Genomic DNA, 21204 nt, shown 5'->3' on the forward strand with positions numbered 1-21204 from the left:
GTAACACTTTTAAAGGAAAAGTCTGGTCAGCAAGAAATAATCAATGGATCATTATTTTTACGCAAAACTAATAAGTTGGCGCTGATTTAATGAATGGGTTAATCAGTAAAAAAAACAAAAAACACAAACAATATTTTTCATCATTTTTTGTTAATATAAGCCTATGAACATTCTCTATCTGTTCTGGTTTGGAATGCTGCACAGACTCGTTAAGCGGGATTTTGCTTTATAGAATGCTCTGGTGTTTTTCTTTAAATTTTATTTCTTTTTTAATAATCTGTTTCATAATCTGTCCAAGTGAAACCTGTGAAATTGTTTTGATTTGTTTATAGCACAGAGACAGAGGTGAAACAAATCTGTGCAGATCTGCCCAACCTGCCCAGTCTCAGAGTGGCATGGAAAAAAAATCGGATCTGAGATTAAAAAGTCTCATGCAACCGTTGTGTTCAGGCCTTAAGCTGAAGGAGATTGAAGGCAGATTCAACCAACAACAGTTGGTTCCAGTCAGACCAGTTCATCCAGTTCCTGCACAAACAAAACTCCCAACTGATAAGCCCTTCAAAATGATTTTGGAGCAATTATGGTTTGGTTTGTGTTTTCAGCCGAGCTGAGAGCTGACAGCTTCGCCGCAGGAGGAGCTCCAGACTCTGAAACATGCAGTTTGCATTGAAGGGAAACTGAAAACATAATCCTGTGAGGATCTGATCAGGTAACAACCTGATGTCAAAGTTAAACCAGCCAAACGACTGTTTTGAATGAACAGGAAAGTTGGCTCTTTGCTTCCCTTTTGCATGCAACATGCAGGCATGCATGCTTCAGGTAAATATGCAGGTAGAGTTTTTTTCCCTCTGAGGAAAATTCGTTTCGGAAAAAAGTTTAAGCTTATAGAAGAAATCTACCCTGAACCTTAAAGCCTCTGCAGGTGATTAGGACCAATCAACATGAACTGATCCTCACAAGACGCCAACCTCAGCGCTCTCGCTCCGAATGAGCGGATTTATGGAGAAAAACTATAATAAAAGCCTTTAGTTTATCAGCAATAAAAACCTCGCCTGATGTAGGGGCGGAGTTAGGAAATCTGGGGCCATAGGCAAAGACAGGCACCTAAACAGACCCATTATACAGATACAGAAATTTTAATAGAATTTAATAGAATTTGATACATATTTGTTATACATTTTGTTGCTCATTAAGCCTATTCTCACTCAGTTGATTGCTTCTTCCTGTCTTTACAAAAAGACAAAAACCAAATAACCCAGTCCTTCTTTTCACTGTAGGCAAACCATGATCTGCTCATCTGTTCTCCATTTTTCATTTGGATGAAATAATAACTGGAAGTAAATATGAGCCCGTCTCTATTTCTCAGTTCTCTATTAGAAAGGACACCCGAAAGGCTGATGTTTTCCACTTCAACAACATGAAAACAATTAATAGATTTCTGGTCGTCTGTAGCAAATACAGACGAAATTCAAAACTTAATTCTAAAAAGACCCATCTTCAATATGGTAAATAAATACTTATCTATATGGGGGGACCAAGCTCCATCTGATATCAGAGATCTGATTGTTCCTTATGTTCCTAACAGGGCACTTCGCTCTCAATCTGCAGGTTTACTAGTGGTTCCTAGAATTTCTAAAAGTAGAATGGGAGGCTGATCTTTTAGTTATCAGGCTCCTCTCCTGTGGAACCAACTACCAGTTTTAGTCCGTTTTTGCAGATTGAGAGTGAAGTGCTCTGTTAGGAACATAAGGAACAATCAGATCTCTGATATCAGATGGAGCTTGGCCATTTAAGGCTTTATATGTGAGAAGGAGGATTTTAAATTCTATTCTGGATTTAACAGGAAGCCAATGAAGAGAAGCCAGGATAGGAGAGATATGATCTCTCTTTTTCATTTTCATCAGAACTCTGGCTGCAGCATTTTGGATCAGCTGAAGGCTTTTAACTACAGCTTGTGGACTTCCTGATAGTAAAGAATTACAATAGTCCAGCCTTGAAGTAACAAATGCATGGACTAGTTTCTCAGCATCACCCCTGGACAGGAGATTTCTCATTTTTGCAATATTCCTCAGATGAAAGAAGGAAATTCTAGAAACCTCTTTGATCTGGGATTTAAATGACAGGTCCTGATCAAAAATAACACCAAGATTTTTTACTTTATTATCTGAAATCAGTTTAATCCCCTCCAAATGAAGTGACTGACTAATCAGTTTCTTTTTCAGAGACTCTGGTCCAAAGACTATAACTTCTGTTTTGTCTGCATTCAGAAGCAGAAAGTTAAGAGTCATCCAGGTTTTTATGTCTTCAGACATGCCTGTAATCTATGTAATGGGTTAGCTTCATCTGGATTTATAGACAGATATAGCTGGGTATCATTAGCATAACAGTGGAAATTAATCCCATGCTGTCTAATAATTCTACTGATTGGGAGCATATATATAGTAAAGAGAATTGGTCCTAGCACTGATCCCTGTGGTACTCCACAGGTAACCTTTGAGCATGAGGAAGATCTGTCATTAACATGAACAAACTGAATTTGATCAGATAGATAAGATTTAAACCAGTCTAGTGCTGTTCCTTTAATTCCAACAAAATATTCAAGTCTTTCTAAAAGAATATTATGATCAACTGGATCAAATGCAGCACTGAGATCCAACAGGACGAGCACAGATACAAGTCCATTATCTGAGGCCATGAGAATATCATTAGTGACTTTCACCAGAGCTGTTTCAGTGCTATGATGAGCTCTAAAGCCAGACTGAAACTCTTCAAAAAGTTCATTATGGTGGAAGTGATCGCAAACTTGTTTGGCAACTACTTTCTCAAGAATTTTGGATAAGAAAGGAAGATTGGATATAGGTCTATAATTGACCAAGTCAGCTACGTTCACACTGCAGGCCTTAATGCTCAATTCCGATTTTTTTTTTGTGAAATCGGATTTTTTTGCGTGTCCGTTCACACTTCCAAGTATATGCGACTTGTATATGATCTACTGTGTAAACTGAAAGTGTTCAACCGAAGTGTCCCGCATGCGCACTCGAGGACGCGATGACGTCACATGCAGCAAGCGTCCTCAGTGTTTGCGGAAGTTAACATGACTCATAATACCGCAGCGTATATTGCGTTCTTTAAGTTCTTCTCCAACAGGAGCAGGCACATTACGAACGAAATCTTTTTAAGAAGATCAAAAAGAAAGACCCTCCCCCGGTTCCGGTAAGACCCTTCGAGTTTGGTCTGAATCGAGCTATCTTTCCAAATATGAATTAAGTCAGCAACCTCACTTTCTCTCCATTGACTGCTCTCTGTGTTATCTTCCGCCATGGTTGTTAGTTTTTCCCACCTCCGCTTAGTAGGACGCAGATTAGTAACGTTTAGTAACATTTGTCAAGTATCAATGACGTGTAGGTCGGATGAATGCGACCTGGCCGTACAGACACAGGTCGCATTTGAAAAGATCAGATACGTATCGGATTCAGGACCACATATCCAAATGGCCTGGGTCGCATTTGAAAAAATCCGATCTGTGTCGTTCAGACTGTCATAAAAAGATCAGATACAGGTCACATATGGGCAAAAAAATCAGAGTCACTTCAGGCTGCAGTGTGAACGTAGCCTGAGTCAATAGACGGTTTCTTAAGCAGAGGTTTAATTCCAGCAACCTTAAAAGCTTTAGGTACATATCCCTGTAACAGAGATAGATTAATCACATCTAAAATGGAGGAGGAGATCAAAGGGAATACCTCCTTAAATAACCTGGTTGGAACTGGATCTAACATACAAGTTGAAGGCTTAGATGAAGACAATAATTTTGCTAACTCTGAAAGTTCAACTGGATCAAAGCAGTCTAAACCGGTTCAGATTCTATGGCTACCTCAGATGCTGCCCCACTCTCCAGAGCAAAAAACCAATCGCAGATAGAGGAGTGCTAATGATCTTATTTTTACTGAGCAGCAGCTTAGCTTATGAGCTAAGCAGCTCATTTGCTTTCTGAAAGCTGTAAAAAACAAGCGAAATTTCATTTATGACCATGAATTTCTTGATGTTTCTAAATATTTAAATCAAACCTGAATCAAATTAGACGCTAACTTTGTTTCTGGAACAGTTCCTTTTTTTAAGGGCCATTGGCGGAGCACATGCCCAGTGTTTCCTGGTTTGGTTGTGATTCTGCGGCAGTGACACCGCTTCACCAAAGGCCTAACATGTGGTGCCATGTTTTCTAAGGCACACAGAGCGCTATGGAGCAGTTTTCTGCCTGGAAAGGTGGTCTATCATTGAGATACCTCCTCCAGATCACATCAGTTCCCTCCCATATTGGCCTATTGGCACGTTTAATGTTCATCTGCTAATTTTCCTTTGTGACTCAAATGAGGGTCCATATTTGATGTGGTTGTCTCTATTTATGGCTGAGGTGATTAAATGAGAGGCTCTCCACCAGTTCCAGCCTTTGTTTGCAGCTTTTTGTGAGATGATCGTTTGGAACAGGAGATTTCAGCTCCTAGCCTCTAAACGCTGAATCTGTGATGAACACTGAGACATTTGACCAAAAGAAAATAGCTGCCCTCCTTTCAGTTCTTCGCCCACAGCCCTGACTGGAAAAAGCTCTGCTTGTGTTATCTGTTGCATATCCTGCTCAGGCTGCACAGAACTCTGCTCTCATTCATCTCCTTTAAATAAGATTCACCTCTGCAGCAATTTTTCCACTTTATGTTGAAGCAAACATGGTTTTACTCTTGGATTAAAGCAGCAGCATAGCTTAGCTTCCTCTAAGATGGGGAAAAAGGGGCAGAGCAACAAGAAGAAGATAGATAAAAACAGCAGTGACTGTGTTTGAATGGAATCAGAAATATTTAGCTCCAGAAATGATGGAGGAACAGGACCTTGTTGATCAGCTGGTTTATTTTTTTCTGCTTTATGATCCGTCCCGCTCGGGTCTTTGGTTCTGTTAAAGTATATTTCTCTACATCTGATTGTGAAAACCTTGCAGCTTAATGGGGGAGAAGAGCAGCAGAGGAAGCCGTTTTATCTCCTGTTCATCTGCACAGGATCTGTAAAAATAGGTGATCTATTTCTGCACACACTGTGGGGACTGTGAGAAAATAAAGCTGCTGTCAACCAGCAGAACCGCAAACCTGAGTGAGGAAAACCCACTCATCCAATCAGCTGCTGGTGGCTCCATTCAAGCAGAACCTCCAGAACCAGGAGACCATTTATAAATTCCCTTCAATAAAATGATGCTGATCTTCTGTGGAGCTTCTGCTCTGGACTTCACTGATGGTTCTTTTAGCTTCCTGGATTAATTAGATGATGATGATGTATGTGAAGCCTGAAAGTATGGGTTTTGTTGATTAACCTCAACTTCTCCCTTATTGGTTGCAGCATTCACACAACCCAAAGACAGGAAGAGTCTGCAAAGAGAAAGACGGCCATGAAACGGCAGCTGAAGAGTTAAAAGCAGCTGAAAAGTTCCCGGTTTTAGATGTTCATCCCAGGTTTAAAGCCTGTAGAACCTTAGGGCCCTGTCACACCTTGCCGATTTTTCCTGCGTATGCGGGATGTCAAAGAATCTCCTAAAACACTGGCATATGCTAGTTTGGGCATATGCATAGAGTATTCACAACAAGTCCACAACTTATGTCCGATGACAGCCTAACTTATGCATAACGCACAGTAGGGGTGTAAATAATCATCGTTTTGTATCGATTCATCGATCCGATCCGATGCATCGACACGTTCGCAAGAGAATCGATTCATGTTTTGTTTTTTTCCTCCGGACTATTTTTATCCATTTGCTCCTGGATGTAACTCTCCCTCCCGTGCTGCGGTGGCGCTGTGGGTCTAGATACTGCCGAGGCGGTGAGGAAGTGGGGGCGAGTTTAGTCTGATGACGGAGGGACATGAGGGCAAAAAAGAGCGGAGATCCAGGTGGAAAAAGGGTCCCAGCGTTCTCGCACACCTCGCTCTTCTAGCGGCCCAAACTTCACGAGTTGTTTTCTGCAGTTTTGGTCATAAAAATAAAACAAACCGGCCTCCTGTCTGCGGTCAGCTACAATATGGGAGAGGTGCAGCCAAGCGTCTGTGGAGGGGGCGGGGACGTCTGCAGCCGAGGTATTGCATTGCACTGATTTTGTGCAGTATTTTTTGATGCAAGGCCTTTCAGAATCTATAACGCAGGGATATTATTATTTTACAGTGAGTGATGTTTTAACAGGAATAGGTGGAGTGCAACTTTTCTACTTCTGTAGTTTGCTGTTGTTTCTAAAAAAAAAAATGCATAACGATATTACAGCTTTCATTGATTTATTTCAAATTTGAAACATTGTCTAGACTGTAATCGAATCGTATCGTGGTGTATTCTTGAGTATCGAAAATAACCGAATCGTTGGGTCAGGAAATCGATACTGAATCGAATCACCATGATGGATGTGATTTACACCCCTAATGCATAGCAGCGTAATGCCAGATTACAAAACATCAGTTAAAGCAGCTCCCCTCAGGCGCATCGCTGTTCCTGAGGTGAGCAGCGATGCCAAGAGGCGTCCGGTCTGCATAAAAAGATTTAATTGATCACGGTATTGACCTAGGTGCTGTTTATCGCCCACCCCAAAAAAATAAATAAAAAGAAAGAAAGAATTTTGGAAGCTTAGGAAGTAGAAACAAACTTTAGGAAGTTTGCTGGTGGTGGGCGTGAACGCAGGGAGGATCCATCACATCCACCTTCTGGCTCACCGTATGATGGGGATGAAGTCTGGAGGAGAACTGATGGTTGTCTCCTATTAGGGATGGAACGGTTTATGAAAACTGTCCGAACCGTTCGGTTCGACCGTCTCGGTTCGGTTTGCGTGTGTTTCGTTCGGTTCATGCGCTGCTCCTTTTTCTCATAGGCGAAGCGTTTATACTCCAGAGCAGAAGGTGGCGGTACTGCGACCAAAGCCAACCACCAGTAGTAAACAAGAAGAAGAAGCGAAGCAGCGTAGCCGGGTGTAGCAGGGAAAAAATCAGTTGTGGAGAATTGTGTGGGTATGGCGAGTGGGAAAGAACAGGAGTTGGAAGACGCGCCAGCAGCACTTTATAGGTCTGCTGTATGGGAGCGCTTTGCATTTAGAGTGACCTACGATGACGGAGGAAAGAAAGTTGTGGATAAAAGTGCAACAGTGTGCAAGCATTGTGCAACACGTTTTGTTTATGCTAATAGCAACATGACCAACATGTCATGCTAACAATCAACATATACCGAACCCAAAACCGTGACCTGAAACCGTGAACCGAACCGTGGATTTTGTGAACCGTTCCACCCCTACCTCCTATATACCAAAACGCTGCCAATATACAGTAGCTTGAATTTAGAAACACGTTTTAGGGGTCGTCTGGAACACGTCAGATACGTTTATGTGTTGGAGGTAAGTTCTTGATAAGTTACGCAGAAGTTATGCAAAAGTTACTCAAAGGTTTTGGATAGGCTAGACCCCTTGACTGATGAGTAACTTACACTTAAAGTAAGTCAACGATCAGATAATTTACCTGTAACTTATGGCCCACGTATGGCAAACGCTGGCATACAGCATTAGGTAACCTACTTGCTGTATGTCGGCGTGTGCCAGTGATTTTCAGCTTATTCAGCGTGCTCATAACTTCTACAAAACACACCGATTACTTATCCAATGTATGCCAGCGTTTTTGCAAGATTTTTTTTTACATCAGGCAAACGCTGGATAAAACGTCAAGGCGTGAGAGGGGCTTTAATGACCAGGAAAAGTTGAAAAATCTTTGATGTCAATAAAGCCTTTCAAGGATGTGCTTAGATCTCCTCACACTCAGACTGATGAGGAAATCGGCTCCATAATTTAAAGCTTGGAAAGTTTAGCAAAGCAGAGAGAAGGTAAACAAGAGGTCAGTTCCTCGTCATCAGTTGCGTAACTCGCCAAGTTGTAAATCCAGAAGGTGTTTCCCTTCCCAGCAGGAAATATTTCTTAGTTTCTCTTTGGCCTGAGCCTGATAGCGCTCAGCACTGCAGGGCGTTTGCCTTCACGCAGAGACTCATGGTTCGACGTTTCCCCACGGCTTCATCTGATGGCGGCAGGCACTACGAACGGGGACAAATGTTGCTCTAAATGTTGCCTCCCTGCCTAACTGAAACTTGGAGCTGTGGTTTGATGTCAAAACAAAATAAGAAAAATGTGCTTGTATTTCTGAACTTAAAGCCTTTAGATGCATCAGTGGTGGAAGCAGCAAAGACGTTTTCCTGCAGGATTAACCAGTGAAAGGTTTTATGTCTGCATTTAATAATAATCATCTATGAATTATTTGATTCATATTAACACATTGAAACATAGATGAAATTTTCTAAATCCTCTAAGGATTTGATTCTTAAAATGAAGGAGCTACTGAAACTTGGAGCTGTGGTTTGATGTCAAAACAAAACAAGAAAAATTTGCTTGTTTTGCTTGCAGACACCCTGTCTACTTTTAAGGCTAGGCTTAAAACTTTCCTTTTTGATAAAGCTTATAGTTAGAGTGGCTCAGGTTATCCTGAGCTATCTCTATAGTTATGCTGCTATAGGCTTAGACTGCTGGAGGACATAGGGACCCCTATTTCATCATTCTGCTTCATTCTATCTCTATTCTCCCACTCTGCAGAATCTGTTAGTTCAAAATCTCTGCTTTTTCTCATAGTAGCTTCATCTGGTCTGTTCCTGTTTGGCTGTGACTCCATCCTGGAGAGAAATATCAGCTGTGCTGCTGCCAGCAACACCTTTGTTTATAGATGTTGGAGATCAGCCTGTTTTTCAGTGTAGTCCTGTTTCTCTGACTGTGACTAACTGGATGTGCTCTCCTCATCCTCTGACATGGGAGCTGCCTTGGAGCTCGTCTGCCTGGCTGTGTGATTCCTGGACGGGGCCGCCTTTTACAGCTGCTTTTTGTATCTCTGCTTCTGTCTCCTTGAACCCCAGTCGGCCTCAGCAGATGGCCGCTTACACTGAGCCTGGTTCTGCTGAAGGTTTCTTCCTGTTCAAAGGGAGTTTTTCCTCTCCACTGTCACTACAAGCATGTTTAGTGTGAGGGATTGCTGAAGATTCAATGAGTCGATGCAATTAACTGGTTTTCCTTAGATAGAAACTTTTAATCAATTTGACTGGATGATCTGGTGAACTGTAAAGTGTCTTGAGATGACATGTGTTGTGAATTGGTGCTATAGAAATAAACTGATTGAATTGTTTAACGTGTTGTCTTCTCAATTCAATCTCAATCCACCGCTGGGAGCAGGAGAGGCAGCAGAGGTGGGGAGCCTGGTTGACAGTAAAAAAGGAGGACAGCGTAGAGGTTCACAGCTTCGGGGGGGCAGGGCGAGCGTGTTTGAGGAGGAGACGGAGAGCCAAAATCACAAGAAAATATTGTGATGTCCTGGGCCTTAGCAAAGCTGTCACACATGCACCTGGATGTCTGCATGTGTGAAGCACCAGAAGCATCCCCGTTTTCCTTCCTACCTTCAGGAGGCATCAACGTCTTGTCATTCAGCGAGCACCAGCCCACTGGATGCAGCTCAGCCGTCATGACGTCACACCAGAAGTCGGCTTTGCGGTCGTCGCCGTAGCCGCTGTAGCGCAGCAGGAGCAGCTGGCCGCAGGTGGTGATGATGGTGGCCACCCAGTACGTTTCTGGGACGCTCTTGTTGGCCACCTCCAGCTTCATGCCCGGCTGGAAGCTGCTCTGCAGGCTGATTTCCACCTGAGGGAGGAGTCAGTTCAACAATCACCGAATAAACCTGAGGTTTTAACAACAGCGCAGATATAAAATATCAAACTATTGTGGAGTCATAACTCAGTGAGTGTATTAGTCATGAGCAGAGGAGCTTAATTAGTGAACCAGGAAACTGTTGGAGGGGATTTCCAGCAATGATCAGTTTAACACCTGTTAGTGTCTCAGAAGCAGCAGTCTGACAGCAATTACTGACTTCACACCCTAACAGGCTGAAAGGTCCAAACTCAACTCTCAGACATTTGGAAATTTGCCCCAAGTATAATAATCCTGTCAAAGAGACTTCATCTGTTTTATATAACTTTTGAAGCAGGATCATCGCACAATCAAGCGGTTCATGGCAAATATGAAACTTTGATATTAAGGAATCTTTTGGGTTGATTGAGAACACAACTGTGGCCCAATAATAAAGATAATCCTCAAAAATACAACTTACCTAATAATTAGGCACAAAGTGTATATAGTGACACATGAATAGAAAATAGGTTTAGGATTGTTAAAAGATATTTCACTATAACTTTATTAAGGACACATTATTTTTATAATGGCCCTAAGAGTTTATTTTTCATTCATCCTTACGTGTAATGACAAAACATGTATTTTGGATGTAGCTGCTTCAAGCTGCTCATGAAATTGATACAGATTTATAGATGTGTTTCAATTCTTGTAATTTAATCTAAATATAAAAATCTAACTTTACTTTTTTTTAAAGTGACACAGATTTTAATCCAGGCAGCTAGAAGCAACCCAATGCACTGCAGCTGTTCAGTAGGGTGGCCATTTCTATAGCACCAAAAAGGAGGACATTGTGCGGCATATCAATAAATTACTAAGGTGTACATAGGAATCGGGTAAAGTCACATTTATAACACAATTCTTAGTAGTTTAAAGAGGATGCTTGTGTAGCTGAATAGAACAAAATATTAAAGAAATGTAAAAAAGAATTGGTTCCCAGCATTTGTATTTATTTAATACATTGTGGTGTTTAAAAAGTGACCATTTTTTAACACAATTAATTTGTGCAGAACTGCTGCAATTGATCATAAAGCAGTTGTTTGGAAAAGAAGCTCGAGAAAGAGCTAGAGAATAGCATGATGCTAACTGCAAAAAGTGGCTGGAAAAGAGGAATTCATGACATGGCTGCAGCCTGTCGAGAGTAAAGATGATTTCACCATGTTCTCTATCTATCCATATCTATATCTATCTATCTATCTATCTATCTATCTATCTATATATATATATATATATATATATATATATATATATATATATATATATATATATATATATATAAACTTGAGTCATGGAACTATGCTTACAGCTCCTTATTTCATGTAAACTAATAACTTGTGTACATGATACTTGTTGATGGCATTAAAATTATTTCTAATAGCATTAAAAGAGCATTAAATTAGAGTTCCTCATTCCTGTATAAAACCTGTGAACGCTTAATTTAATCTGACATATTAAAAAAATCCCCATCATCATCCAGTTTATGTTCAGTTTCTGCCCAAATATTTTCTTTCTGTTGTGGATTTTTGTAACAGGGATAACTAGGATCATTCATAGTTTGTATGAACTCTGTTTATTCTCTGCTTCCAAACTCATCATTTCTTCATCCATTCCTGCAATAAGAATTTTCTTTTAAAGTTGTGAGATTCACTCTAGAATCTCACAACTTCTTCCTGGTCTGTTGAAGTCTGCATCCAATTATTTAATTAATTGCTCTTAGTTTTTGGGAATATATACAAACTATGCTCTAATTTCTAGATACCGATCTGTTTTTACTATAATTTAATTTGACAAACCGGGTCTTCTCTACATTCTTTTTTCTGTTTGGTGCGATTGCAATAGCGGGTCTTGATCTGGACGGACCGGAGGGGAGCAAAAAATAGCTCAGCTCCGTATTTTGACGGTGAAGGACGGAGAAGACGTACGTGGGCGGTGACGAGCGGAGGATGTGGAACAGCTCTCATTGATTTACATGACAGACAAGTACTCCGTACGTGAGCGGGGCGGAGCGCTGACGGAGTATGTGGAATCTGGGGGTAAAGGAGGACAAATACACGTCCGGACAGTGCAATGAAAATCCGGACATCTGGCCACCCTACTGTTCAGATATAGTATAAACAACTGGAGGCCATTTCATTTTATAGTTATCATTATGTAGAAAAAAAAATATATGTTTTCAATTTTGCATATATATATATATATATATATATATATATATATATATATATATATATATATATATATATATATATATATATATATATATATATATATATATAAAAATTGCATTTTATTTTTTTGGAATGGAAAAAGAGGGAACTTTCCTACAGACTCCGTAACACTGTAGATATTAGACATTGAACATTATTTATCTTAGGAAATGTAAGAGAAGCACTCCTGGATTTCACACTTATTTGATTTTTTTTTAAATAATAATAAATATGTTTTAAATAGATGAAAGCATCACTGTCCCCATTTCATATTTTAATTTTCATAAAATGTATAATTTTTATGTATGAGCTTGAAATGTCCCAAGGTTAGATTGCAGAAATCTGGTCATCTTACCCATTAGTCATGTACAAAACAAAAAAAAAACAACAAAAAAAAACAATTTAAGATATCCCTGTTTAAGGGATAAACTAAAGGGATGAATGGGTATGCTGACAGAAAACAGATCGGGCCCTTCCTGCCAGTGACGTTACGCTACATGATTAGCTAAACATTGCCACATGACGTAAAACATCGTGGTTGCCAAGACAGTGATAATAACATCACGCAGTGTCCGTTTGCCGAGGCATCTTTAGTGTTAGCCAGTCTGTTTATGTGAACAAAGTAACTGTTAGACCATGATATAAAGAGGGAGAGCGGGGTAGCGCTGTGGCTAGCTGTGTTCAGTAGCTAACAGGTTAGCTTATTTTAGCTCGGTCAGTTAGCCATATTGAGCTACATTACTTTTAAATTTGGGTCAACAACAACTGTTTGTTTTCTACAAGTAGAATAACTGTTTTATTTGTCTAAAATCTCTAACAAAGTAATTTTAAGATGTCCCATTTGTCCTCCTCTGCCCTCAGATCTTAATAAAAAGAATAAAAATAAGCTGAGACTTTTTTTGTCACCTTGGTAAATGGCAGAGCTTAGTTAGTCTGAGAACGCAGTATTTTCCTTAAAGACTGATAATGATTGTTTTCTACTTTTGGCTACTTTAGATCGCCAGTGAAATGTAAAATAATTACAAATATAGGTAAATATTTGATCTTTAAGGGGTGCAATACATTTTGTCCGAGTGGAGTTGCCATATGTTGACGTCATAAGAATGGGGGGGGCCCCAAGCAGATCTGGTTCCTACACCAGTATGTGGGGATCTGCTTGCTTTTTCAGCGAAATAATATTTGAAGGCAGGATTATAAGTGCAAAGATAATTTTTTAGGTGGACTTTCTCGCATAAAAATATATCAAAACTACCTTTTACCCACTGATCACAGCAAATAAAGCAAAGCCTCTCTCTGCCATTGATCACAGGAGCAGCAGAAGCATCAGACGCATCTGGACAAACTTTACTGGACGTCTGACAGTATCAGAAATGAGGCTTTTTTGCTGCTAAAATCGCGTGCGGTGTGAATGTAGCGTTAAACCTTCCGATTGTTTGAATTAAACTATGAAACCTAGTAATATTGTACCAAAAAATGATCTCATGTCTTCTTATTGAAATTTACACCTCTAGTCAAGCACACATAAGTCCCATAATCAGGACAAAGGTAGTGTTGGAACAAAGACATAAAAAAATGCCCTCTGACTGCGACAGGGACACATGCAAACTGCACACAGAAACATCTCGATTCAAACTGAGGACCTGTTTGCATCAAGGAAACAGAGCTGCCGCTCTAAAAATGTGGGAAACTAAGTAAATAAAGGATTTCTCTGAGCAGTTTGGAGCCGTATGACGCGGTTTGTTTGAATCTCTGATTTTCAATCCCTTTATCTAAAATATGGCTCCTTTAAAACTCCTACAAACTTGAATTTATTTATCCCACATTTCTGTGAACCATTGTTCCACCGATGATAATCCCTCATCAGAGCATGTGAGCGGAGTGGAGCGTGGAACGGAAGAAATATGGACGAGCACAGAGTGGTTTCAATATAAAGACCGGAGCGAGGATTTCGCTCCGCTCCGATGTGGTCACATCAGTTAAAAATGTTGGATTATAAAATTTGTAAAATACCATTTATTTGATTTAAGTGTGTTTTTTTAAATTAATTATTAAATAGGAAACACGGGGCAACATGAATGGAGTGAGGTGTTGCGTTCAGGGGAAACAGTGGCATAATTTAACAGCCGGTTAAATAAGACAATACACATGTATCATCACGTCATTAAATCAAACACTGTGGGTCCCAGGGCCCTGGCATCATTACATGAAGGAATAATGTAAGGAAATGCCTTCTCCTGAGAATTTGAGCGAGCGAATGAGCAAACATCCTCCTAAGCGGGGAGCAGGAATTGCGCGGCGTGGCGCTCCGCTCCGTTCATATTCTCTGATCTGAGAGGTTCTTTTTACATTAACAGGATTCTCTTGTGTATGTGAAGAATCTGAAGCTGGAAAACTTGGGCATGAATGAAAAAGAGAAAGTGAAAAAAAAAGTTCTTATCTTTGTTGAATTATTAACAAAGAATCTCCTTCAAAGGTGGAGCTTTTGTCCCGTTAAACGATCTGTCTGCTTTGTCTGTGAAAACAGCCAAAGGTCGGCTGTGTAAAAGGAAAAGACCAGGAGGAGAGGCTGAACTCGGCTGGTCATACACACATGTCTGAAGGTGGTGTGGGGGGCGGCGGCGGCTCCTGTGTCCTCCATGTACTCCTCCCAGATGAACTCCTCCTCCATGGACTCTGCATCTGAAAAGACAAGGACAATTAGGATAAGCTCAGATAGAGGCCACACCTGTGGTTCTGACGTCAGAGCCTGAAGCTCCTGTTATCGGACCGGTCTCTGCCATTGGACCCGTTATCAGACCAATCCGGTAACAGGAACTAGTATTGGCATCAACGCATGAGGAGTTTGTAAATCTCTGCCCATCGATCGACTGAAAAAAGGCCCCGGTTTCCTCCTGCCCCGGCGCTTTGCATCCAAGGTGTGTTCTGTGATGCGGGCCGGTTCTGATCCCATGAACTGTACCTGCTGTCTCCTCCTGTGAGTGAACAGGAAGGCGCTCTCCAACAAGCTCTTAGTCTGTGCTGCTGTACTGGACTGACTGGAGTTACTGAGGCGTACATAGAATCCAGACCTAATGTCAGAAATGGCGTTGAGTTCGAGGCTTTATACAGCAGCCCAACAAAGACTTGTTTTTGTTTAGAAAACATGCAAAAACTGAAACGGACAAACAGCGCCACCCCCCTTGGAATGGGGGTCCTTTAGCTTCTTTTGTTAGCCTGCAATGCCCCATACCTGTCTATAGCCCCATTTACACTACCCTTGAAAAACCGATCCATGACGAGACCGGTCCGAGCTCGGCCTGGTTAAGTGATCCGAGCTTGGACCTGACGACCGTTTACGCATCACGCTATTCGGTTCCTCGACTCCTCGCCTCCTAGTGACGATCTGCGGTATTACTGCCAGTATTGAAGAAGGAAATCAAGCAGTTGGTGGCGGTAATGCACCAAAAGTTGTTAGCCAACCGCCACAAAACACAAGAAGAAGAAGACGACGAAGGAATCAAGCAAATCAAAATGGCGGCGCCCGTCACATTCAGAAAGTTATGCTTGATTATTATTGCTGTACTTTCGTGTTATTATTTAAAATGCCGTTATTTAAAATGTTGCGTGGAGAAGATTTCAATTGTTGTTTATAGTTTAAGAAGAAGTTGTTCTTCTTCTTCTGTTTCTGCAGGGGCATTACCGCCAACTACTGGAATGGAGTGTGAATCACGATGTGCAGCCAGACGGAGATGACGCGTTCTGCTCATGCACTCGTTATCAGAGAACCGAGCCAGGGAAAAACCAAACCTAGCCCACCTCTGGAACTGGTCTGCAGTTAGCGCGGTCCGGTTGTGTCTAGCTCGGTTCAGTTCAGTTTGCTTTCCATTTACACACGATAAGTTATCTCAGTTACTGAGCTCGGTCCGGTCTCGGCACGGTTTTTCAAGGGTAGTGTAAATGGGGTATTATGTCTCTGGAAGGGGCTCGTTAAAGGGAATTGCTGGCCTGGTTGAATAGACGAGGTCTTCTGTTCCCCTGTAAAGGGGTTGTGGTTGCTATGATAGCAGCAAGGGATCAACTTAATTGCTGTAGCAATTTAGTAGATGTCTTCTCACTATCAGGCTAAGAATCCAAACGACCCCGGTTCTGAAGGGGTGGACTGGTTCGTCTGTTTTCTAAACAAAACAAGACTTTGTTTAGCTACTGTATAAAGCCAAACTCAACGCTACTCCTGATATTTTGAATAGAAAACGCTTCCTGGATGGGAAGTTAAACGTCTTCAAACTTGGAAACAAAGTCCAGTGGATTGTTTTTTACAGTAAAAGGATTATTAGGATCAATAAAAGCACAGCTTTCTTTTAAATGTGACAGTGAGAAATTGTCTTTAAGATCTGAATCAGCTTCCAATAACTGGAATAGACGGAGGCAATATTTTCCTTTCTGGTTAACCATTAATAACTCAGCTTCAACTATAAACCAAGTTATTGACATTTACTGATGGGGAAGTCATCTTGGAGCTTAACAGCCGGTTTAAGACGTCCAGCCAGAAAGGCAAGCGGTTAATAACACCTGGAAATGAAGAAAAATCCTTTAACCAATATTGTTTAGATTGAAGAAGGTAATTAATCAATTATAACCTCTGGTTACAGGTATTAATAAATTCATAATCCGCCTGGGGAAATGGCAAAACATCAGTTTAAAATGCACTTCATCAGGAGAGGAGGTAAGAGAGACATCATCATCATCATCCTGATGAGTTGTAGCAAATGCTCCCTCATCAAGAATAGGAAAGAAACACCCTGAACCTGTGTTAAAATGGCCTAGTCAAAGTCCACATCCAAATGAGATTTCTGTTGGAGGCCTTTTGACTGGTTGTTCCCAGATGTTCTCCATCCAATCTGAGGCTGAGCTGCTTTCCCAGAGAGAAAGAAGGTTCTGGAGCCCAGGACAAACCTCAGGAGGATCTGATACATCAGAAAACAAACAGACTGATCAGTGCGACACCCAGAGGCTTAGCTAGAAAATGTTATACACTGAGGGGTGACTTAAAGTGGATAGGCGCCAGAACCTCAGGGTCAATCTACGCTGTTCCAACAGGAACATTAACGAGCGCAACAGCGAAACTTTCTAAATAAAGAAACTATACTTTCCTACAACCTTTGCTAACAAATAGCAAAGGTCGTGTCAGGACTCCAGTCTGTGTGTTTGTTTTTTGTGTTGTTCTCCCTTCCACCAGCAGGAGGCGCCTGGTTCTGGTCCGCCTCCTCACACACCTGATGGTGGTTGCCTCGTTAGCGGAGTCCTCTTAAGCTGCTGACTGCCACTACCTCGACGCCAGAGTGTTTGCCAGTTTTGGGTACTCTAGCCAAGCTGAGTAAGACTGAGTTCTTGTTCTACCTGAGTTTTAACTTCGTTTTTGTCTTTGCCTCTCGGCAGGAAGTCACCCTGCAAACTGGATCTTTTCGGACCTCCACTCCCTGGAGGAATCAACTGAGCCTCGAACCGAGCTGGGGATTCAAACAGGAGGAGAATTCGGAAATGCAACGGATGGAACAGCCGCTTCCCTACAGCTTTAAAGGATTCAGTGAAAAAACAGAGAAACCCAGCAGGAGTTTGTCCATGGAGCTGCTGCATTTTTTTAAAGATTTTTTTTATTTAACAGTCCCATTAGATCTAAAATCTCTTTTGAATGAGAGACCAGGCAAAAAGGGCATCAGCATCTATATCTAGATGACATAAAACTGATTAAACTAAATTAGAAGAAATTATGAAGATGAAGACTGCAGAAACTCTCACCTAAAAAATTTCCACATAGACATAATTTAAATCTCTAACTCTTGTTCCTGTTTGGCTGTGACTCCATCCTGGATGGAAATATCAGCTGTGCTGCTGCCATCAACACCTTTGTTTCTAGATGTTGGAGATCGGCCTGTTTTCCAGTGTAGTCCTGTTTCTCTGACTGTGACTAACTGGATGTGCTCTCTTCATCCTCTGACATGGGAGCTGGCTCGGAGCTCGTCTGCCTGGCTGTGTGTTTCCTGGACGGGGCCGCCTTTTATAGTTGCCTATTCCATCTCTGCTTCTTTTTTAAAAGCCTTCAGCTGATCCAAAATGCTGCAGCCAGAGTTCTGATGAAAATTTAAAAGAGAGACCATATCTCTCCTTTCCTAGCTTCTCTTCATTGGCTTCTTATGGTTCCTTATGTTCCTAACAGAGCACTTCGCTCTCAATCTGCAGGTTTACTAGTGGTTCCTAGAATTTCTAAAAAATAGAATGGGAGGCAGATCTTTTAGTTATCAGGCTCCTCTCCTGTGGAACCAACTACCAGTTTTAGTCCGTGAGGCAGACACCCTGTCTACTTTTAAGACTAGGCTTAAAACTTTCCTTTTTGATAAAGCTTATAGTTAGAGTGGCTCAGGTTATCCTGAGCTATCTCTATAGTTATGCTGCTATAGGCTTAGACTGCTGGAGGACATAGGGACCCCTTTTTCATCATTCTGCTTCATTCTATCTCTATTCTCCCACTCTGCAGATCTGTTCAATCTCTAACACTGTGCTCTCTGCTTTTGATGCAATCAACTGTTTTTTCTTAGGTAGAAAACCTAGAATCAAGTTGACTGGATGATCTGGTCAACTGTAAAGTGCCTTGAGATGACATGTGTTTTGAATTGGCGCTATAGAAATAAACTGAATCGAATTGAAATGACTGATTGCAGGGATTTAACGGCAATTTGGGTCTTGATTGTGAAGATCAGACCGTCAGTTGTACCTAAAACTTAAACCTCTTCTTGCTCATTTCGTACTTTGGGGACAGAAACCTGTAGGACATCCATAGATCAGAGATAATAATTTCCTTTAACCTTCTTATTAAAAGACTCGTCAAATATGATGGAAGAAACCAGCCAGACCCAAAGATCTCACCTGTGTTCACCTCCTCCTCCTTCCCATTGGTTAGCTGAGCCACAGTAAGGGCCAGCGGCTGCTCCTGGGGGCCGGTCTGCATCCTGCTGCTCGACCTTTGACCGTTGAGCAGATGTGCTTCCATCCTCCCTTAGAGCATCTCGTCACTCCCACCTGATCGGACCTGCAAGAGAACAGTTCAGCTATGAGTTTTTCTAAACCTCCGGGTCTAGAAGCTTGGAAGCTTGCTTTAACGAAGCACCAGGATTGTACATCTAAGAGGAAACAAAGCATCCTGCTTTTCTAGTTTCTCCACAACAAACTAACGAAGAAGAGGGCGATGAATGCAATGCAGAAGCCTGAGTGGAATGCTGCTGATCTACTCTAACTCTGCAGCAGCAGGCAGATGTAAAGTGTAATTTGATGAAGCTGTAATTGCAGGCTGTCCTCAGCCTCTGCAGCGTCTGCGTGTTGTTTGCATACCACAGCAGAACTCCGCCATGCAAACCAATCAGAGGAGCAGGCAGAAAAACTGGAAGGACGCGAACAAGGAGATGGAGCCGGAAAAATGCAGCCATGGAACCAGAGAGATCAAAAAGCAGCTAAATATCAGTTAGTTATACTCGTTCCTTCATATACAAACTTATTATTTCCATGAAGTCTAGTGACGCTGTTGCAACGTAAAAATGAAAAAGTAACACATCAGTTTTCAGGAATCACACAGGCTTTATGGGATTTATCTTTGGGATGAAGAACATGAAGAACCTGCAATTATTCAGATATTTAGATCCCATGTTTGTACGGAAGAGGATTAGGGCCACTGGAAAAAAAAAGGTTAACTGATTTTTTAATTTTATTTCAGTTTAGTATGGGAAAAAAGTCAGAAATTTTTTTTCTCAGAATTCTGACTGAATTTTGACAATAAAAAAGTCAAAATTTTGAGATTAAAATCAGAATTCTGAGATTAAAGTCAGAATTCTGAGATTAAAGTCAGAATTCTGAGATTAAAGTCAGAATTCTTAGATTAAAGTCTGAATTCTGAGATTAAAGTCAGAATTCTGAGATTAAAGTCAGAATTCTGAGATTAAAGTCAGAATTCTGAGATTAAAGTCTGAATTCTTAGATTAAAGTCAGAATTCTGAGATTAAAGTCAGAATTCTTAGATTAAAGTCTGAATTCTGAGATTAAAGTCAGAATTCTGAGATTAAAGTCAGAATTCTGAGATTAAAGTCAGAATTCTTAGATTAAAGTCTGAATTCTGAGATTAAAGTCTGAATTCTGAGATTAAAGTCAGAATTCTGAGATTAAAGTCAGAATTCTGAGATTAAAGTCAGAATTCTTAGATTAAAGTCTGAATTCTGAGATTAAAGTCAGAATTCTGAGATTAAAGTCTGAATTCTTAGATTAAAGTCAGAATTCTGAGATTAAAGTCAGAATTCTTAGATTAAAGTCTGAATTCTGAGATTAAAGTCAGAATTCTGAGATTAAAGTCAGAATTCTGAGATTAAAGTCTGAATTCTTAGATTAAAGTCTGAATTCTGAGATTAAAGTCAGAATTCTGAGATTAAAGTCAGAATTCTGAGATTAAAGTCAGAATTCTGAGATTAAAGTCAGAATTCTGAGATTAAAGTCTGAATTCTTAGATTAAAGTCAGAATTCTGAGATTAAAGTCAGAATTCTTAGATTAAAGTCTGAATTCTGAGATTAAAGTCAGAATTCTGAGATTAAAGTCAGAATTCTTAGATTAAAGTCTGAATTCTTAGATTAAAGTCAGAATTCTGAGATTAAAGTCAGAATTCTGAGATTAAAGTCAGAATTCTTAGATTAAAGTCTGAATTCTGAGATTAAAGTCAGAATTCTGAGATTAAAGTCAGAATTCTGAGATTAAAGTCAGAATTCTGAGATTAAAGTCTGAATTCTTAGATTAAAGTCAGAATTCTGAGAAAAAAAGTCTGAATTCTGAGACGCATTCAGCGTCTGCTCTGCCGATAATGCAAGCGTAGAAGAAGAAATGTGCTGTTTACCTGTGCAAAGAAAGAAACAACGAAAGAAAAATGTCTGAGGACTTCAGTGTTGAGGAAGAGCATGAGTTCTTTGCCGAGCTGAATGCGCTGGTTTGGTCTGCCGTGGTTTCCGTAGACTCGTGAACGCGCTTTTAGGAAATCCTATACACTACTGTTTATGCTCTAAAAACATTCTAAATGACTTTGTTTCGAGTAAATTCTGGATGCTACCCATTCAGGACACTTGGAATACATTGGACGAGCAGTATGGAGGAATATTGACACGTTTTTTGTGGACTTTTATGGACCTTTCTGCCTCGGGCGCCATAGACCTCCATTATTTGAATG

At 40.7% G+C, this 21204-nt stretch overlaps 1 protein-coding gene across 3 annotated transcripts in view; it reads right to left on the reverse strand.

Annotated features, from left to right (window-relative positions):
• The window catches only part of sfmbt2 (Scm like with four mbt domains 2), a 45784-nt gene that overhangs the window by 19871 nt on the left and 4709 nt on the right, over nucleotides 1-21204 (reverse strand). For all 3 annotated transcript variants that reach the window (XM_038292161.1, XM_038292163.1, XM_038292160.1), the window contains exons 2-4: nucleotides 18875-19037; nucleotides 14565-14653; nucleotides 9482-9722 (exon numbers count right to left, since the gene is read on the reverse strand). In XM_038292161.1, the coding sequence (XP_038148089.1) occupies nucleotides 9482-9722; nucleotides 14565-14653; nucleotides 18875-18998 (454 nt within the window). In that variant the 5' untranslated portion in view covers nucleotides 18999-19037. The remainder of the gene's footprint in view (nucleotides 1-9481; nucleotides 9723-14564; nucleotides 14654-18874; nucleotides 19038-21204) is intronic.

This window comes from Cyprinodon tularosa, unplaced genomic scaffold, assembly GCF_016077235.1.
Source record: "Cyprinodon tularosa strain WSP-4 unplaced genomic scaffold, ASM1607723v1 ctg309, whole genome shotgun sequence".
Classification (NCBI taxonomy): Eukaryota; Metazoa; Chordata; class Actinopteri; order Cyprinodontiformes; family Cyprinodontidae; genus Cyprinodon; species Cyprinodon tularosa.